Below are 22140 nucleotides of genomic sequence, written 5' to 3'. Positions count from 1 at the left end.
AAATTTAGAAGCAGCATTATGCGCTTGTTTAGATTCTTCTCGCGATTCGAACTTAATATCGATATAAATCAGCGATACTGCACATACTGGTTTAACAACAAGCATACAAAAAAGTCCATAAAGGCTAGATAATTAACAGAGATGAGACTTGTTATTGCAATTGTTTGAAGTATATACACGTATCTACACCTCTGCAAAGATTTTTATGTGTAGAGAAACGGTTAGTACAACATGAACTAAGAATAAAAAGAAAAGTAAAAAAATCTTGTAAAGATTTAATTTACGACAAAAATATTAATGTTTAAAGAATAAGTTTCCCGAATATGGGGACAATTAAACGATAATAAATATATATGTATAAGCTGTTCGTAAGCACGTGTGCACAATTATCGTGTCTAAAAAAATTAATTATGCATTAAAGTGCCGCGGGGATTTTCTTGACTATTAGCGAATTAGTCATTCGACGCGGTCATTTATTGATAACTTTATGTGAATTTCTTGGAAAAAAAAGGAGATGCTGATTATCGGTTATTACATGATCTTTATTACGCTTGACATTGTGCCACAGTGTTATTAACTGGTGCGTTATTATCAAATAAAAATCTATCGATAGGCTTTAACCTTACGCCCCTTAGACAAATGTCAGTTCGCTCCTCGTTATACTCGTATAGAGTGCAAATAATCGAATCGCGGATTCGACCGGTTTCACGCTAATTATTTTCGCCGTAGCTTTTTGTGAGTCAAACCGAGACGATCGGTGAGTCAGTGCTTGAGACCTTGAATCGCATCGGCATCGGCATTTCAGGCTACGCAAATGCCATAGATTCGGTGTTACTTTCACCGATAACTTATTTGATTTATTCGTCTTATATCTCTTTATCAACAATTTTACAATTTTTATAGACAATTTTTATAGTTGTGAAAGAAGATGAATTAGATTGATGAGCATTTATTTAAACATGATTTTGACTGATCGTTTTTTATTTGTTGCAAAAAGTCTTTCTATCTATATACATATACTCTTTTATATTAGTGTTCCTTCTTCGCGCAACATTTCCGAGAAGTTGAATTCGTGGAAAGATAAGTGTTATTTTTTTTTTTAAATCCGTATATGATTAATTGCTATCTTCGGTACGCTTTGATGAAGTTGAGGAAATAAAATGTGCTACGACGTCATTGTAATTTTTCAAAAGGCTAATTTAAGTCAAAAATCATCCTAATTGATAAACATGTTTATCAATTTAAAATTGCAATTTTAAAAATAAATGAGGTATTTATTATTATTAAAAAGACATTTTCAAACATTTCTTCGATAAATGTTATAAATCCTTGCTGACTATAGAAAAATCTTTCCGCACTATATTATTATCAGTGCATTACTTTTACTTAAGACGTATTCGAAAGAAGATGTCCTTTCTATTGAAAGAATTAACGCCGAATTTTAATAATTAATAAACACATATAAATGTATTAATATCTAATTTACACTATCGTTTATCCGTTATTCTAACTCACGTACCGTCTGCTGATACTATTGCAAAAAATGATCAAAGTCGTCGATAAGATAGACTTCGGTTATTTCTTAAGTTATTCAGGCCATCGGTTATTTCAAAGATGTCGCGATGAGTTCAAGATCATATCTTGACCTATCATTTCGTAAGGATGACTGATCAGCACAGTCATTTTTATTATATAGTACGTTTAAAAATAATCCAAGTTCAAGAATTAGTCGATTTCTTTGAATAAATATGAATTATTTATCATTTTGTGTCTAATAATTAATGGTTTGAGAACACATTTATAAAATACATTTTACAAACTATATTATATAAATAGTATATAGCTGCAGAAATGAAGCAGCTTTATCATTAATTTTTTTAACAAATGAAACAAGAATATTTAATTTTTTTCAAATATCTATCTTCATATATTTATTAATTTTTTATGTATTTAACATATATTTTTCAATATACTTTATTTCTATCTACAGGGTGTCACAATCGAAAATTTATAAAGTTCTCAATACATTACTTTCTTTTAATTCTTTTAACCTCACAGCGAGCAAGGTTCATATCTCATTACAATTTATCTTCGCGCGAATCAGTTTCCTGGAAACACGATGAAGTAGGAAATTTTAAAATAAGAGAAGAAATAATAAATTACGTCATGAATCGCGCGCTCGAATTGCTATCATATAGCAATTGATACTGTCATCGGTAGCTACTACTGTAGTTCTCTATCAGACGCGGTTTGTTATTTTTACTATAAAAATACAATTGCAAACTATCAATAGTGATAAATTTAAAATATTAAAAATTAGTCTATTTAATAAATATTTTTATGAAAAATGATTTGTATTTAATTATTTAAATTAAAAAATTTAGGTATCTATTTCCAAAAATAGCATCTCCAAATTTTGATTGATTCCGTAACTACTGATGAGTTAAAGAAGAAGCGGGATACTATAAATGTAAAATACATATTGATTTTTGTTTTTACACTCATTATACAATATCAAATAATTCACCAACGGTTTCTGCGAGATCAGAAATTAAATCACTGTCGGAATACCCCTGTTTAGAATTTTTAGAGTCTTTGCTTTCGATTTGAAGACTCGGCGATCCATGAGTTCGACCGTTCCTAGGATCGTGCAGCTGAAAGTCAATCGAGAAATCTGGCCGGGAAACCCTATGATTCGGTCGCCATTTGTAGATATGAACCGTCGGCTCTTGTTCTTGTCTTGTATTGGATGTGCTAGACACGTCGATATTCAATGTTGGCAATGTTTCATCGCGCGGTTTTGTTGAAATAGTCAATGTTGGCCGATTAAAACGGTGATCTGAAATGACAATTTTAATTTTTTATTACTATCGCATTTTGATACATGTCATTAATTAATTTTTTAATAATTCGAAAGTTGTACGATGGCAAAATAAATACGTGATCTATAATTAGACTCATACCATTGTATCCGTTGTTTGGACTAATGTTGCTCCATGTGGACGAATAGGGATATCGCACATTCACGGTGCCAGCTTGCGAAAATTGTCTATGATTACCACCAATTGTAGAGGATTGCGAGGTACCAGCGGAAGATGCAGCGCCAGTAATCGCTTGTCCATTTTCGTTCGTTCCGAAAGAAGTTGCAGTTGCTTGACCAAAGCTGAACGAGTGGCTTTCAGTCTTGGCATTGTTACCGTTACTATAAGCTTCCGCGCTCGCGGTAGAAATTCCCGATAATCCCGCGGAAACGGTCGCCGATTTGCTTACGGAAATGGAAGATCTGAAAGGCAACTGTCTTTTATACATGTACGCTATTAAGAAAGAAAATTGAATTTCATATCTCTGAAGGTAATAATCGAAAAATAATCGGAACGAATACTATTTTACTTAAAATAGATAGGTACTACATTACAGAAGTATTGGAGAAACGTTAAATTCTTCTAATTATTTTTGCGCTCTTTTCATGTTTCTGCTCGTAATTATTTTTTTGGCTTTTCTTTCGAATGCAATTACAAACGAATTCTAAATTATATACCATATCATTTTATACACACCCATATCCCTTAGGATGATTGTAACTGTTACTTCCCGAAAGGCTAATACCGTCGAGACCCGCACCCAGGCTGACAGAGTGTGCATTGTTATTCCCTGCGTTTAAACTGACAGTCGTTGTGGCGGGAATGAAGGAAAGAAGACGCGTCTGGGGTTCCTCATTGTCTAAGATCTTGACGACCGACGTTAGTTCTGGCGGCGTGTTCCATCGTCGTTCGTGTTCATCTGCTCAATAAAAAGCGTTTGTTCGAGCCATTCTAGGCATTTGGAAGAAAGCGTACACAAGCATTCTTATATTTCACCAAATTACATGCTTGCATCAGTTATAAGAGGATTGATATTAAAGTCAAACACGTATACACAAAACTCTTGTAAATTTTTTGGTCGTAACATCATTAATTATGATAAATATTATCGATTCGTGTTCTAACAAATTTGTAAGACTTGATTTAAATAATTCTGAAGTACTACTAAATTCTAAGCAAATTTATTCTCATTATAATCAGGAAAATATAATATATTTTATAACGAGTAAATTATAAAATTTGCATGTCTATTTATATTTGAACAAACGTCATCAGAATAATTTTAAAAAATTAATCACATTTGCTCGTTCATTCTATGCCTCGTGTAAATTTGCAACAGAATAGATATTGTTGGCATGTGTGTATAAATATGAATAAAAATGAATGAAACTATCACAGTATTGAAATTAAATTATACTAATTTATTCAATTTTGTGAATATTGAACTGATAAAAAATACTGACGACAATTTTCATGTGTTTAAGACACTTAGAATTCGGTAATTAACATTATTATCTATGCGTGATGTAGAAATTTTCAAAATTTTATGAATATCGGAACGAATACAATATCGACGACACACCCAACAGGTTTAAAAAGAATATTTTCAGTAGCACTCGCAATATAGATTCTTGCTGCACTTATCACATAAATTCCTTCTTATCGACATGTTCAACATCTATATATGTAGCAACTTATATTTTTCCATTTTCCACAGATATTTCTCTCACCTGCCCATATAAACGACAGCGCGAATATTAGTAAAAGAATACTACCGATGCTCTTCGCCATGTCTGAAAACGTTCTGACTTGATCGCGCCATCGCCCTGCCCTTTTTCAATAACCACGCACGACCTTAGAGTCATTATTAAAATGCAGGACGCGTTCATCTACGTAATTCTCCACGTGAATTGTTGCGCAGTGACGCGAATCATGAATGATACAGGATTATAATTTTCAATGACCAACAAATACCAATGATCAATAAACTTTTCGAATTATTTAGCGTACACCTCATTAAATTGGAATGGATTATAATCGAGTTTCAATGGAACGATAATTTTTTAATCTTTTATGACACTAATGTATATTTTCATTGTAATAATTTTGCAGAATTCTATAATATCGATTATGGTTAAGGTTAAAAAAAATACAATGATTATTTATATGATTACATATGAATTATTTTATTATAATATGAGTATTACATACGTTAGATTACATATAATCTTTTAAGGTTACATGTTGAAAATAAGAAAACGTAGCAACTATTTAAATCAATTAATCATATAGTCCGCAAAACTAATTTAAAAATAAGAACTGCTGCGTAATGTTTCTTTTTCAGATATAAGAAGAGTTTTTGAAATATGATTTTTACAGCAACTATTTAAAATTAGAAGTTACTCAAAAAGAGAAGTTGATTGAATAAAAAATTTAAACACTTGATTATGAAAATATATAAAGAGTCAGTACATTTTCTTATAATTTTCTTATAAACGGATTTATTAATGATAATTTACTGATGCAAGATCAAAGATTCCGTGTTTCTGTGTCTTATTTTTTCTTGTTTAGACAAGCCGTACTTTTTTCACTCTTATTATTTTCGAGCAACTTTGTTACGATTAAGTGAAACGAGACTGTTGGCATTCTTTTATTTTCGACTGGTGTTTCAGGCTGATGTTTCTTTCGTCTGATCGTTTTATTTATTGTTAATCAATGTTACCTCAATAGTCTTTTTATCGTATGGAGGAGTATTGGCGTAAATAAATTTGTAGATTCATAGAAGCGTTGGAAGTGTCGGCATCCAACGCAGAAGTGTCGTCTGCAGGGCTGTTTTGACGTGTTGAGATATCACAGGTTTAAGATGTGTTTCATTTGGCGTAGGTTTTCGAGTTGCGTTCTCTTCCGTTGAGTAGTTTGATGCAGTACTCTCAGATGTTAACAAATCCTTGTTATTTTCAAACTTCGTTTCTTTATGGACCTATTTGAGAGGGACCTATGAAACAATTTTGAGGGGGGCCTAAAAAATATAAATTTATATGAATTTGAAAAAAAAACTAAAGAAAAACGACAAAAGATTATTTGGTCAAACGAAAAATATTTATTAGACGTCACAGATGCCTCGCGCTCGCTATTTAGCTTTTTATTTTTTACACTTTTCCTTACACTTGCTTAATACTTGCTTAAATGTGTACAATTAATTATGTGTACAATTATACACTGTTGTTATTACACTAATCCCTCGATACAATTGTCAAGATATGCGATGATAACCGTTTACGAAGTAAACGCAACGAAAAAATCAATCGCGAAAAAGAAGCAAAAATAAACTTCCAAAAAATTCAACATACCATACTTATAGGTGAATCTGGCACTGAGTGGTGTTCACTCTGAATGCTCTTTCTCTGAAGTCTGTAATAAATAGAACAAAAGAATAATTTAGCTTATAATGGTTTATGGAGCGCCAATGATCATATTTTGCTTCAGTTTTAAATAAGTAACTTTTAAACAAGTAAGTGAATCCAATGAACCTTCGCATAAATATTTATTAGAGCTTTATTAGTACGTGTAAAAAATTTGATTTAATTCGTAATGCTACTTCTTCATCAAATTTGCAAATACTTAGTACAAAACGTGATTTTACATAAGAAAAATATAAACAAAAAATCAAATAACTTTTAAATCAATAAGAGAGATGTACTCAAACTTTTTACAAACAGATTTAATAATGGAACGATTAAAATTTTATATTTTTGATAATGTTTTAAGATGTGATACATAAACTAACTACCGTAGAGTGTTGAGGGACTGTCGATGTGCCCACTGTAGAAGCTGTTGGAGTTACATTTATCGTTGGAACTTGCGTTTTAACGGTTGATGCGATGTTCTCAGTTTGCGTTTCAACGACTGGTGCGATGGTCTCAGATATCGATGGATCTTTCTTAAATCCATACTTTGTAATAATACTCTCTATTTCTATAATAAATATTCAATTATCATGTCCGTTTATATAGTAGATAAATAGATGTATTTTTTACAATCGTTGTGTATTTATTTCAAAAACTTACTGTCGATCATCTTTTTAAAGTTATTCTGTATTAGTTTGAAAAGCGACGCTGTGACTTTTGGTTCGTGTGCTGTGTAGAGTGAAGTATCCTCTATTACTTGTGAGAGTACACGGTATAGTGGAAGATTGGATTTTTCGTATTTGTTAATTTCACCAATTACCTCTGTGTATGCATCTCTTGGATTAAGTGTTACGCGATGCAATACGTTGTGTTTTTCACAGGGAAGACCTACATTATACAATACATACTTAAATTAATTTTTTTATAAGAAATATTAAATTAATTTTTATATATGAAATATTTTAAAAAATACAACTTGGTGCTTTTATTAAATTTTATCTAGTGAAAATACATTAAAATTAAAATTCTAAACTTATCAAAGATTTATCAAAAAATCATGAAGAAAAAATATCGCAATTTCTGAAATATCGTTATTATATATATACGTGACAATGCATAATTATAATTTATTAAGATTTTATGCATTATTATTAGCAATATAAGAAAATTTAATATATTATAATTATGAGCATGTTAGATGTATTTTTACACAAGATTTTCTTTTCTTTTTCTTTGTGTCCCGAAATGTTCATATTTGTCGGGTTTTATATACATATATATGTATATGATACAATAGGTATCATTTGTATTTCTAATACAAAGAAGAGAATTAACGATTAATTAAAGGTATTCCCGCTTGTAATATTTCTTTCTCCGCGGAATATATTCTGATTTATCACAGTCGTATAAGTCACAAGAATTAATTATATTCATACGTGCATAATTGATCACTTATCTGTCGGCATTCTCTTCATCTGCGGTCAATTAAAAATGCATATGCATTTTACGTTCTATAATATTATTTGTGTGATCCACACAGTACTCATTCATTAAAAGAATACATTAATTGATATAAGAATATTCCTGACATCCGGCGAGCGCGTAAACTCAAACGTAGTTCCTTTTCATGTAAATTATTTTGCGTTTACAATATTTTGCTTATACATTAATCAACAATCGCGCGAACTTTCAATGTGGACAATTATTTACATTTCACATTGAGATCTCAGTATTTTAAAATGGTAAACAAATAATTTGTCGTGTCTATTTTTTTATATTGCACAATTTATTGTGCAAAAACTGATTATATTAGAAAAAGTATAACAAAATATGATAGCTGTTACCTGTTGTTCCTTGATACTGCGCAAAGGCGAATATTACTAATATTACAAAACACTTCATGATTTCGCTCGATTGGATTTCTTGAGCTACAAGTAAGAGTAAGCACTTAAGCAAGAAAGCAAGCTTCACTGAGCTTTCCTAGGTACCCCCGACTTATATACGGTCAGAGAAACATAGATCTCTTATTATCAAGCTGATGTGAATCTTCGTGTCAGCTTCAGATATTTGGCTTCTAAGAATAAGTTAGTGGTCTACTCTTTGTTACTTTTTGTATCTGTACACGCGTTTTACCATAAGAATTTGATAAAGATAAAGTGTTATCTGCTAAAAGTTGAAAAAGGCATACTTTTATCGGGATTCCCAAAAATTCCTAAGAATAATGGAAAAACGAACGTACAGTAATTCTCTGTTTGCTCAGCAACAGGTAAACACGCCTCGTCAATTATATGTAAGTATAATACCGAGAAGTATACATTTACAAGTATAAATCTGTTACGAAACTTGCACTTTTCGTAAATATTTGCCGCTGCTAGCGACGGATATCCGGGAAAAAGAATCGTAATGCATTTAAATTCCTTGACATAATCCTCGATTGCATTACACGCGAATTCGTTTCGATCATTCGTAATTGAGTATATCCGAAAGAGAAAGTTACGCGTTACATGAATTATTTAAATATCCACCCGTCTTAATGATTGAATATGCTGAGGTCATTGGTCTTTAAATGAAGAATGTCACGTCTTTCAATCATTAATAATGCATAACGAATCATACAAATCTAGAAGGCTACACGAAATACCCATCGAGTCAGATGATTAAGCAAGGTTAAACACGCTTCGCTCCGACAATGAACTTGAAACGTAGCCGTAAAGTCAAAGTTATTTCGCGGAATGCAACTGCGCATTTCTTAACTTGTGCTTTAGATTATATTTAACAAACGCCAAAAGTATCGATAAATGTAAAGTTTACAACATTTTTGGAGAATACTCTTTATAATAATAATATATTCCAATAATTTATTATAAATCGGTACTATAGATTTTTTGTTGTTTAATATCTTATAATTTATGGCACAGATTAATTCAATTTGTCACAATTAAAAATACTTTATAATTTTCATATTTAGGAAATAGATGGATATATCGACATATATTTTTAATTAAGAAATATTATTTAATTAGATAAAAATTGTACTCTTTACGAAAATCTTTTAAATATGCTATATAATTTTAGTTTCGCATAGATCTTGACTTTGAACAGATCAGGATGAATCAATATATAATATATTATATAGAATACGTGCACACTTGGCTACAAGTCACGCTTGTTTTGCTCGAAGACGAAGCGTGGTATCCTACTTTCGAAAACAATGGGGCGGTCAGGAAGGCGCAAAGCATCTGTCAGATTATTGCGTAGAAGGTAATCAAGTTCCGCGATGGGTATTTCCCGAATAGCCGCGTCATTCAATTATTTGAAATAGAAAAAAGTTTGTCTAGCAAGGCAAACGAGCGATTAATCCTGGAAAGAATTTTCGGATATCTTCGACCTTTATTATTGAGAATCCAAAACATATCAATTATAAAGTTCTTGGACTTAATCCATTCGAGAGAAACTTAATTTTGTTTTGTAATTTTTACATTTCACTCTCGTTTTGTAATAGAATATTATTAAATGGTAATGAAATTAAATTGATTAAACGAAAATTACTTCACAAATTGGAATACCATTTATTATATAATTAATATTTTTACTTAATTATACATTAAAAGACAAAATGAGAAAGAAATTGTATAGAGAAATGCGCTTGGTATTATTAGTATATATTAATGCAATTGTACAAAAATTTAAATTTCTCTGCAACGTGAATAATACTTATTTGTTTCGTGTTAACGTCAACTCCTTAGCTTTTTTTCCACTATCTTTCACCGGAATGGAAAATTTTTATCGAAATATGTGCGCCCCTGAGTCACGTCGCGCCGTGACTAAACGAGCAACAATATCGTGAGTAAAAGGCGGTGCATCGCGTTAAGACATTTTACTCATGCTGACCATAATTCGTTTGAATGAGACATCACTGCGCATAGAAGTTCCGCGAATGCAACTGAGAGGGTACTAATTTGTTAGCTGCTAGCCGATAATCAATCGTTTGTAGGATTACTCTGATCGATTGATTGGAAAATACGCGCTCGAGCTTCGGGCGCGGGTTTAAGGGGGCCAGAGAGTCGAGTAATCGCGATTATCCTGGATCGATTATCAGTCTAACAGGATGTGGAAACCAGCGATCATCCCGGTGACAGGCCATTATTATTTATAAAACAATTACACGCGCAAATTGTCGCTATTAATGACGATACTGGGTGAAATATCGACCGGTGAAAAAATGATGATTGATAGCGATGAATATATAGTGTTGGATTTCGTAATTAAAGGAAGCTAAAGTTACCTGTAATCAGATTATACAGAATGTGATAGGTCACGGAGAAATATTCTGATATCTCAAAGAGATATTAGACATATTTAAACAGCGATGTGCTTATACTGTCTAAGTCTCGATACTATCTAATGCATTTTTCTTTCAATCATAAGCAAGGAATAAATTGAAAGACATATTGATTATTTCAATTAGTATTAATAGCGTCCGATATGTACATAATTGAAAATTAAAACCCTTCCGGGATAGGTATTACGTGAAACATGTTGTACATTATTTAGAGAAAGTCATTAGAAAAAATTACGAAATATATTACAGAAAATCAAAATTATAGAAGAAAATAATATTATGATGATAAATATTGTGAAAGCAAATATATATTTTGGTGTATTCTGTGTAACGAGACGAAACAAATATATATCTGCATATATGTATATCAGTTAAACACTATGGAAAAATACTTCATTTTTCTGTTTCATTGCAATTCCGCATATAAACGCGATAACTTGAGCCTCATCAATGCAAATGCTCGCTAAAAACTCGCGTGAATGAAAAACTATATAGTTAACTATATAATTAATGCTCTGACTTCTCTATATGGAAAAATCCTTTACGATCTCTCCTTTACAGACGTGTCGAATGTATTATTTCGATATTGCATCCTGCGATTACATATCGATGATCAAATGAAAACATTTCAGCCGTCCATGATTATTTCCTTACTTACGCTGCTATCGCAGGGTTATCGCGGTGCAAGTTGTAGAACTGTGTTTTTCCCAAATAAAAGCAACGTAACAGGAATTTGGACGGCGTGGTATAACAAGCAAGATCACTGTTAAGGTCCGAGAAATTCTATTCTATTAAGACAAGCAGGATTCACGGTAAAAATTAAACGAATGCGGAACGATTGTAGAAACAAAGAAATATGAGTTTTACTAATATCGATCTTACTTTCTACGTAAATAGGCTTTAATGATATATTTTTTTTTTTACCGAAAGCTATATCAAAAATTTCTGCACAAAAAGAAAAATTAGTAAAATTATTTAAAACCATTACCAATGTTGATACAATTATTTTTAACTCAATATTATTGCGAGATTAAAAAATAATTTTATTCGCGAATTTTTATCAAAATAACATTAAAAAATGGAATTGCTTACGAGTGAAATTGATGTACAGTAACTTTGCTGCAATAAATGTAGATAAAGTTTTGGAAACATGTCAGGATAACGATGTGTGCGATGCTTATCGGTGGTATGACGTAAAATTTCTTTTAAAGTTTTCACGAACGCGCTATCGCAAGGATGAGGTGGTAATGAAGTGCCAATACGAGTGAACGCTATATAAGATGATCGCGGCACCAGCTGAGTCAGTCATTCTTTCGCAGTCTGCGACAACATCAGGATCATTCGGTCTTTACGCGATTACAGTGGTGACATATAAATAATTAGCAATAATATACATAAGCATTACGATTTCTCGGTTTTTCCGCGTTGACTTGCTTCACCGACTAGATACAATTAGAAAGATGGATAGCAAGATCTTCGCGCTGGTTGCCCTCGTTGCTGTTCTAGGATCCTTTACGGAGGCTCGATCCGCCTTTGGTTATCCTTATGGAAGTGAGTAGCGTGGGACATTATTTTTCTCACTTACGAGCGAATTTAATTTTTTCGCTTGTTTACTAATGTTCTGTATGTTCAAACACAGATATTTCGACATTAATTGTTTTCCGCAATTAAGATCCATAATTAAATTACAATCTTAATATTAAAATATTTTTGTGTGAGAATGTCTTATTTTTTTTTTAATTTTTTATTATAAATGTTTGCTACAATATACTAACATTTAGAAAAACAAAGTGGAAAGATGAACTACATGCTAGAAAGCAACATATTCATTACAGTTAAAAGAAATCATGAATTCAATGCATAATAACATTTTTTTTCTTCCACACATACACATCTTCGATTACTTTTATTGAATTTTTTTAGTTTTATGCAATCGAATGTGACGTAGTATGTATAAATGAATTCGAACTAGTTCTGCCGTGCTAATAGTATAGTTAACCGAATGAAATTATTCAAAAGAAATTGCATGTTGCTGCAAACATCAAGGTTAATAAAAATTAAAGTCTGTTAAGTTACATAATGGCAACGTCGTGTGTTTAAGTAAAAATAGCTGACGGTGCGCGGGAATTTCAGGATAATTGCGAGATTAGCAAACGCGGCAAAATTCCATACAACGAATTCGATAACACATGCCGGATATGTGATTTCATGATTTTAATCAACGCCGAAGAGGAGGCTTACTATTAAGCTGCTGACATTCTCTTTCTGCACGTAAACATTCAGAAGTTTTACGATTGTAGATAGTGATACTTTGAAAAATAAACGGCGCGAGATGGTAATCCTCTTTATTTACAGCGTTAACTCTTTTGCTATAAATAGTCACTAATTCGCCAAAAAACTGTTTAGAGACATTCCAATGACTCATCGTTAGGTCACTATAAATAATCTTTTTTTTTCCAGTAGCTTGTGATAGTTTATAATAATTTACGATTTATTTGTGCAAATATGTTGATTTGCATGATGTAACTTACTCATTTAGTTTCTTTTCTTCTTTTTTAAAATTAGTTATTTATTAATAGTAACTTTTAAAAAAATATATGATATAAATTTAAACTATAATTATTATATTTTAGCTTTTATTAAAAAATTAAAAATTTATTATGTACGCCTTGTGTCATTCTCAATATTTTATTCACATAATAAACATAATTTTTATATAAAAATATATGACAATTAGAAAATGAAAATAATACCATGCTTGTGTATAAATTACTATGTGTATAAATAACTTTATTCGTCGTAACTGAAAAATCATCTGCTCCGATTGCTCCATGAAAATGAAGTGTCTAGAAATATAGAGGATTGTTGTATTAATATCGTCAATGTTGCGCGTGATTAAATTGTCGCGACTGTTGAAAACGATATTGATCGTGATAACCAAGATTGATGTTCGCGTGTGCAACCAAGCGCTTCCCGTGTTGCAGCATGCTCGTCTGCGCATATAAATTCATGCGTAACTGTTCACACTGCTAGCCAAATGAAGATAATTTGACGCCCGCAGACCGTGACCTCATTTCGTCCTTTACCTTGACCCACGAGAAGATACTTTCTTTTTCACTATCTTCTCGTAATCTCTCATATACTACACGATTATTCCTATCTTATTGATAAATATATAAAATATACGGCACTAATTTTATCAAGATATGTGTTTAAACAGAAGGGATTTATCAGTAAAACGTATTTTTTAATATAAAATGGTAATTTATACTATAACATGTGTCTTTGTAGCAATGAAATAATTGAATAACAGAAAGGTAAGCCAAAAATGTTTTAATAGCTGTATTTAAATACGATATTAATAAATAAGATGAAATGTATGAATGAAACGTACTACATAAAAATCAGTTTACTTTTCGTGATTGTAAACATCGTGATATTATCGAAAAAAATGCAGTAATACGTGATTTATCAAATTAACGTGACTGCAGAACTTCAATATTGCATGATTAATTGCCTGATTAATTATCGCAATCACGTATTACACATAATTAAATATTATTATTTACGATTAGGTTGAAGATGAGTCAGCAATAAGCACAATTTATTTGCAAACTTTATTTTAATTGGCAAATTTTTTAATAATTTGATAGAGACTGATGGTTAATATTATAAATTAGTTTAAGAGGGATTCTGAATTTAAAAATCAAGATTTCTATTGTCGTATATTTTATATCTAAGTGATTTTTAAATATCGTTTCCCGAATGTTATTGCCTCTTTATATAATATTATGTTATATAATATTTAAATTGTGTATCTAAGAACCACATATTACCTTTATTAAACATTATTTGCGCAATATATTGTGATCAATAACACATCTATTAAATGTTATCTATTATCAGTTATATTAAGAATTATTATACGCATATTGTAATTATGTGATTGTGACTAGTAATATTTCTGGCACGTTACGTGTTCTCACGGGTGATGGAATTTCAAGATACGCTCACAAGACATGTTGCACTAACAATGCTATTTCAACTAGCTGAGAATCATACGAGTTTCATCTCAAACAGCAACAATCGATAAAGAATTGCTCTTCTGTTTTCGTTTCTCGAAGACGGAGGACTACGCGTCGATAGACCACCGGCCCGTTTTGCCGCAATGTCCAGGTTGAAGCGAGAAATCGATGATTCGAATGGTGAGAGCACCACCAAACCCACTACTACTCAAGAAACTACAACGACCTCCTCGACAACAGAACCCACAACCACACCATCATCCACCACACCATCATCGACCACACCGTCATCGACCACACCATCATCAACCACACCATCATCAACTACACCTCCAACGTCGCCTACAACCCCGACTACCGAACCAACCACAGAGGCGACGTCTCCCACAACCACTCCAACTTCCACCTCCGCCAGTACTACTCCTGTCACTACTCCAACAACTCCGTCCACTACGCCAACGACTAGCACAACTCCAGAAAGTACGACGAAGAGCGACATTCAGTCACGCTCGAATAACGATGAACCCGAACCTGAAGACTCCACTAAGAAACCTGAACCATCGTCTAAGGACGACAAAGCGCCAACTCCTGGACCGTACTTTGGCGCTCCTGGATTCGGACCCGGATTTGGACCTGGATTCGGATCTGGTTTTGGCGGTTATGGTTCAGGTTTCGATCCCTATTTCGGTTATCCCGGATTAAACAATGCACCACCTTATAACCCGAATTATGCATGGACCGGTACAAACAACGGGCCAGGATTCGCGTCTGCAGGCGCGTCCGCCGGAAGTTTTGGATATCCGACGTATCCGACGTATCCGACATATCCGACATATCCGACAATGGGATATCCAACAATGGCATATCCAACAATGGGCTATCCGACGATGGAATCATTTCCTACGATGGCCTCACCGATGGGATCACCGTCTCTCGATAATCGAGGAGGATTTCAGGATAACTCACCGAACCAGGATAATTCACTAAAGGATAACTCGCCTCAGAAGGGATACAATTTCGGCGGAGGTACGAGCATGAACCCAAAGATCCAAGGACGAAGACTGACTCAGAATTTCGGAGGATAATGAATGAATCGGGGTTGCATGCTGTGGTTTGGACATTTCTCTCGGTGTTTGTAAAAGATCGGCAAAAAGAATGAAATCAATTGGATAGCAAAGGCAAAGAAGAGACAGAATTACGTATCTCAAAATTTGTTTGACGAAGTCGTGCTGATGTTCTTTTAAAAATGCATGATATTCTGTCGAACATAATTATATTTTATATAAAGCGGTTAATGTCGTGATAATAATTTTCGACATTTATTTATTTATTTATTTATTTATATACGCGTGCGTTTGTACATTTATATATATATTTATTTATATATTTATTTATTTATGTGTGTGCATTTATACATATATTTATTTCTTTATTTATTTAGGTACTTACACTTTGGTCTATGTAAATTTATAACTGAATGTAATCGCATGTATATGCATGATTTTCACGTGATATCCCGTTATTTGTATCTTATCGTGTACTCTATTTTTCGCAGATCCGTTGTATAATGCAGGACCCGGATTCTTTTATCCAGGACAATTTCCCAATTTTAATGATCCCTCACTTGATATGTTCAAACAAATTCAAGCGCAGATCGAGGCGCAACATCAGGCGTAAGTCTTCGAGTAATATAAGTTGCAAATGACTGATCTTAAGCTTCGAAGCATTGAAATTAATTTGAGTGAAATTCTCTGTGAAATTATTTTTCATGAAATCTCATTTGCCCTTATACAATTTCGATCTCGTTTTAACATTTAACACAGGAAACTTCTTCAATTCTGTCACGTAATTAAAATAAATTTCTTTTTCCTCTAGACATGAATTTTAGATTACTTTTATTAATAAATATGTTCAGGGAATATTTTTTAAAAATATTTCGAACAAATTATTTTAAATTTAAAGTTAAACTTCTTGTCTATAATATTTTGTTTCATGTCAAAACAGCATTATCTCTATAATTGGTTACTGTAAAGTTTTTATTTGCGCTTTTGATGATGTTTCCTCCCACGTATCATTTCACTTTAGGAATCGTCCATAGATTTTTATCATGAAGGCCGAGAAGAAGCATTCGCATCTCACCAATATCTTTAATTATTCTATCGCAAGCTATATTACTCATGTAGATTCCTAAAGCATATCGTAAATGAATGTATATTGTATAGCAACATGGATTTCCACAATCGTTTGGCCAGCGAAGCCGCTAAATACGGTGGCGGAAATTACGGTGGCGGGAATTACGGCGGCGACGGGAATTACGGCAGTGGCGTACCGCAGGTTGCGAGCGCCAGCATTGGCTTAGGTCCATACGGTGGTTACCAGAGTGGCCAAATCAATCCTGTGAGTCTTACGTTTTTTTTTTATCGCACGAAAAATGGCAATACAGAAATTGTCCAGTTAATATGCTTCATTTTGCACACAATCAGATGCCAGCCTTCTCAATATAGTCTTTATTATCTCCGGCGATCTCTCCATCATAGGCTGCTCCAGGAATAGAATCCAGATTTGCTGATGATCTTCCCGCGCCATCGGGTAACAGCTACGGAGTATTTGCTAGTTCTAGCTCCTCCAGCGTGACCGGTCCGGATGGCAAGCCGATTAATCATAAGTCTTCGATTACTGGCGTTAATGACAACGGAAGAGTTTCTTTCCGCACTGTGCATGATTAATTAAATTAATCGCTCATAATTGTGTCTTTAATTTTTAAAATCATTAATTTACTATCGTGTGCTATATATGATAATTTTATAATTCAAAATTGTTGATGTTAGAAATTCAAATTGTGACATAGGATTCTCGAAACTCAGACTCAAATATTTGTAAGATGTCACATACTCAAAATACTCAAGTTTCTTATAGAACTAATATTCTTTTTGTGCAGAAATTTAAAGTTATAGCTTTTATATGATTTTCTATAATTGTTAATAATTTGATTGTTTATCTGTCCGCGAGCGAGAATTGCTTGCGATACACATTGACAAATCTTAAAGCTTTCTTATGTTAGCGTTATTTTCTACTCGAGTAATATCGAGTAAATGTAATAGTTGACTATTCTGCATTTAATTTTTATTTCTATACTTAAATATATTCTTATTATTGTATCTGCTATATATATATATAATACATAAACTGAACTCTTGATGCTTTTATAATGAATTTTTAATTTTATTACAATGACAATTCTTAATAATCGTGATCCATATGAATATTATAGCAGTACTTACATTATTAATACTTTACAATTTAATAAATTATTTTATAATTTGTCTCGTCATTGGGTTTGGTTTTGCTAAGCGGTGGTTCAATCTTATCATCCACTACGGGCCTATCTCGCGGCCACATTTTTTGATCCCGCAATCCTACGTTATCTTGATTTCCAAAATGATAATTCCAATACATTTGCGGCTGTCGAAAAGTTTGTCCGTACCAGGGCTGGCCATATCCATGATAATTAGTTTGAATCTATTACAGTAGAAAAAGAGCATTTTTTTTTTAATATTAAAATATTACAAGGGAGATACTTATTATAAATGTTTTAAACTCACTTTAGATGACCTTTCTATTTGTGTATTAAACTATTAAAGAAATAAAATTCGATTTATAATTTTATGTACTATAAAAAATATTTGAAAAATTAAAAAATATATATATTTTTGCACATAAAATATGCATTAAAATACTCAAATATATTTAAATGGCATATAAAATTATAAATAAAATTCTAAAATCTATGCACAAATTATAGATCATCAAAAGTGAGTTTTAATCACTAATAATAATTCTTATATAAATTAAATCTTATATAACAAGACAAACAAATTTTGTCACCTGTGGAATATTGTTACGATACAAATGCGTATGCATTGAACGTGGGGAATTTATTGAATGAAAAATTGGTTGTTTATCATCCTGACTGACACCTCGAAAACCATTGATTACCGGAACATCTTCGATCTTAGTGTTCAGTTTTGCTTTCGTGATAATGCTCAGATGCACCTCGGTGACAATATTTCCATTCTCGTCTGGTTTCGAGGAAACGGACACGTTACATATTCCATATTCGCAAGAATTTTCACTTGGTATACTATCGTTGGTGTTTACAACAACTTGAATGTTATTGATTATTTTTGGTTGTTTTGCTGAATTATCCTATAAAAAAATATAGAATTTATAATTCTTGAAGAAAATAATTCTTTACGAACGTCATCTAATCAATTCTGTTACATATATTTGGATTAGTTAATCAAATAAATTGCATTATTCTTAATTTTGTCTTCCAGTGTCAATACATTCGTGTTGTTTTGTACAAAACTGACAATAAATATCAACTCGCAATTTACGAGACTGTGTAATTATTTTTTTTGTAACCATTACCATTGTAATCATTTTTTTGTGTCCATTACTCACGTGCGATGGATAGATCCTTCTTTTTCTCGGTTCACTTGCTTTTATGAGCTCGCCATTACGCCAGATGAATGTCGATGGTTTAGGCGCACGCAAGACTGATTCCGGTGGACTAGCAGATTTCTTTGAATTTATGACCGTGCCGAAGGTCGAGTTACCTAATTTTTCCTCATTTTCGTTAGAATCCAAATCGATCTTCGACGAAACTTCGACACTCGTGCCAAAGTCGTTGAACATCACGATCACGAAACAACCGGCGAGAATTACTCTCGTTTGCATTTTCATCGTTCGTTTGCGAACACACTGGGGACACTGATTTTTCATAAAATACTTCTATCACTGTGCATGTTGTTTCAAGGAAGGGATAAATACTCAAAGCGGATGTATATACTAGTAATGACAATCATTATTGCAGAAAATTGGAATGGCCTCCAACTCGTAAAGCGTAACAAAGACGGACTCGAAGAAGCAAATATGTACCTTTCTCGAAGGATTCGGACCAGTGATTTTAATTGCTTCCTGAGATCGATATCGCTAGATTCATAAGTATAACTAATATAAAACGACCATTATATGTAAATAAGATCGTAAACGGAATTGACAAATAAGAATTTTACGTTGCTAGTTACGATTACATCTTCTCGGAAATAAGATGTATGTACGTATATAAATTTCCATTGTTAACAGTTTCTGGAATATATTCCAGAAGCGTTACGATATTTGAATATGTGATTAACATTAACATTAGAAACGGGAGTAATCTAATATGTATATTACAACGCTTAGTCCGCCACTTCCTGTAAAGGTACACTTACTTTCGCACTGAACAAAGGTCCGCTGTAATAATGATTCATTGTGAATAGCTTAGCGGAGGGTACGGTGAATGCCCATGAATGACATTATCTCGCGCCTGTTACGATGAGCGAAGTGTTCGCTCTAAAATGCACCCCGTTATGGCCCGTTGCAGCCGGCACGTCAGTGCTAAAGTAATTTCGAATCCTGTCACCCTCAACGTTTGGCTAAATCCCAGCGCAAACAAAGAGCGCAACGACCTCATTGAGATTCATTAAAACTCTTGTTGCCCCTCTCAGCCCTGCGAAGCCATGGCGACCCTCCTCGCCGATCGCCGTCGTTGTTCTTAGGGCTATTCTCTTATTATTTCAACGTTAAAAAGGCTTAAAAGATTTTACCCCCGTCGTTCGATTTGATTATTTATTAGAAGCGGCGCGGGATCAATTGTGCAAGGAATAAATTAGAGAGACAGTTCGAACGGTGTCGTCCTTTCCTGTGTGTGCCTGTGTATTTCGTGCCTCGCGAAATAATGATTCACCCGTACATAGCGGAGGCGCCAAACGTTCGTGCCGCTGCACATCGCGATCGCGCTTAAGTCGTTCCTGCCAAAGATGCAATTATGCAGTGGCGGATCGTCGCTGCAAGGTAACCGCAGGATATCGCGTTACGTAAATCCCCTTCGTAAGATCGCCGATTACGAGACTCACGGGCATCACGCGGTCGCGCAATGACGCAGAATCCTCATTAAGGCGCGAGAGTATTCCGCTGCGACCGAAGAATCCTTATTTCCGAGGAAACGAAACGCGCCGGTGACTAATTTGTAACCGATTCCCGGCGAGCTCCGCGACATTGTCCGCCGTTTCCTCGGGAAAGAAGTGTCCGACTGTCGCGACACGACTCTGCGTAAAAACCGCACTCCAAGAGAATTCCTGCTGTTCTCGCACAATTAAACCTTACGCGTTTGCTTGCCGACTGTATAAATATATGCCCTTTTTTTCCACGCGTGTTTTTACCAGTTTCCGGCTTTCCGAGCACCCTCGGCCGATTTCTTACGAGCATTTACCCGTCGACGGAGCGAACGGAGCGGACGGAGAAAACGGAGTACCTAATGTAGCATGCCTAATCGGGCTCGCATTATTGGAGAATCACCAGCGGAATACTCGGAAACGTATCTTGACAGTGTAAATATGCCGCAAATTAATGTTTTGGCCCAAGGCTGTTTATGCTCCCGCGGAACGTGCTTCGCGAAGCGTCGTTATTCGTAAATGCCGAACTCAGAGCGAGAATAAACAATATAAATTAAAACGGATAAAACGATTTATAACTGAAAAAGAAAGGCTTTTAATGTAATTTAGGTATAAATAGTGCGTCGATAATGTGGCTGATTACATTAAAAGTACATTTAAATGTTTAATAATGATATTTTTATAAAAATATTATTAACTTGTTTATAACGAGTAAAAAAAATTAAACGCAATAAAAATAATTTTATCTTAATTAAACGATTAATATTTATAGCGGAGCTTATAAAATATCGAATTATGAGTAATTTATTGGTATGTAAATTTTGTATATCAATAAATTACCATAACCATGCCATAAAATTGTTTTGACATTTATGAATATTGTAATAAACCTGAAATATTATGAACATAATTATTCATTGGATTATAATTGAATTACACGCAGAAAACTCTGTGGTAAAACTCGGTAAAATGTCAATAACAGTTTCACGTTGATATAAATTTCAGCGTTATGCTGGTCAGTTTTTCCTTACCGATTTGTGCATTTGATATAATTAAGGAATAATCCATATTTGTTGGCAGAATTGTTAAGAATAATTTAAATCATATTTTTAAGATTTACTTCATCAAATTTGTTTATATATAATTAAAGGACACGTATTATTAGAGTTTAAATTTAATAAATCTGCATTTTAAAATACGGAAATTATGAAAATATGTATTCGTTATTTTAAGCGAGACGTCGCGGAGACCGCCGTTAATTTTCTCATGCCGCCCCGGCACCGCTGCCATACGAATTACAAGACTCGTTTAGGATGTGACATATGGCTCTTTGACGAACGGTTTCCGAGAAAACAGAAACTTCTTCCGCGGCGCGTTTGCACCCTTCCTTTCGCCACGAGGAAAGGCTCGCCAGAAATAACCGGTGGACGGGTTTAAAACCGTGCTTCGTCCTGGAAAGAATGACATTTACGGCTGTTTTTCTAGTGACGGATCGTGAGGGGGAGG

General features: G+C 33.4%; 4 protein-coding genes across 5 annotated transcripts; 1 reads left to right on the top strand and 3 right to left on the bottom strand.

Annotated features, from left to right (window-relative positions):
* Positions 1-2463: 2463 nt before the first annotated feature.
* Positions 2464-4683, bottom strand: LOC105462445. The gene is made up of 4 exons (XM_011709044.1): positions 4592-4683; positions 3558-3780; positions 2964-3283; positions 2464-2839 (listed from the first exon to the last, which is right to left on the bottom strand). The coding sequence occupies exons 1-4, from the start codon at positions 4650-4652 to the stop codon at positions 2505-2507; spliced, it is 939 nt and encodes a 312-aa protein (XP_011707346.1). The 5' UTR covers positions 4653-4683; the 3' UTR covers positions 2464-2504.
* A 500-nt stretch (positions 4684-5183) lies between these two features.
* On the bottom strand, positions 5184-8332 carry LOC105462444. Its single transcript, XM_011709043.1, has 5 exons — positions 8113-8332; positions 6929-7156; positions 6652-6836; positions 6212-6272; positions 5184-5880 (listed from the first exon to the last, which is right to left on the bottom strand). Exons 1-4 carry the CDS (start codon positions 8168-8170, stop codon positions 6246-6248), a joined length of 498 nt encoding a protein of 165 aa, XP_011707345.1. The 5' UTR covers positions 8171-8332; the 3' UTR covers positions 5184-5880; positions 6212-6245.
* A 3552-nt stretch (positions 8333-11884) lies between these two features.
* On the top strand, positions 11885-17380 carry LOC105462442 (nuclear pore complex protein DDB_G0274915 homolog). 2 transcript variants are annotated; one of them, XM_011709040.1, is made up of 5 exons: positions 11885-12161; positions 14735-15661; positions 16191-16308; positions 16858-17032; positions 17173-17380. In XM_011709040.1, exons 1-5 carry the CDS (start codon positions 12071-12073, stop codon positions 17359-17361), a joined length of 1500 nt encoding a protein of 499 aa, XP_011707342.1. In that variant the 5' UTR covers positions 11885-12070; the 3' UTR covers positions 17362-17380. The 2 variants fall into 2 exon arrangements, with proteins under 2 accessions (XP_011707342.1, XP_011707343.1); XM_011709041.1 differs by having other exon boundaries at positions 17119-17262.
* Positions 17381-17625: 245 nt separating this feature from the next.
* On the bottom strand, positions 17626-21357 carry LOC105462443. The gene is made up of 3 exons (XM_011709042.1): positions 19100-21357; positions 18521-18841; positions 17626-18154 (listed from the first exon to the last, which is right to left on the bottom strand). The coding sequence occupies exons 1-3, from the start codon at positions 19418-19420 to the stop codon at positions 17936-17938; spliced, it is 861 nt and encodes a 286-aa protein (XP_011707344.1). The 5' UTR covers positions 19421-21357; the 3' UTR covers positions 17626-17935.
* Positions 21358-22140: the final 783 nt, after the last annotated feature.

This window comes from Wasmannia auropunctata, unplaced genomic scaffold, assembly GCF_000956235.1.
Source record: "Wasmannia auropunctata unplaced genomic scaffold, wasmannia.A_1.0 LD336099.1, whole genome shotgun sequence".
Lineage (NCBI taxonomy): Eukaryota > Metazoa > Arthropoda > Insecta > Hymenoptera > Formicidae > Wasmannia > Wasmannia auropunctata.
The sequence above is the reverse complement of the archived record's forward strand: the minus strand, read 5'-3'. Positions and strand labels throughout refer to the sequence as shown.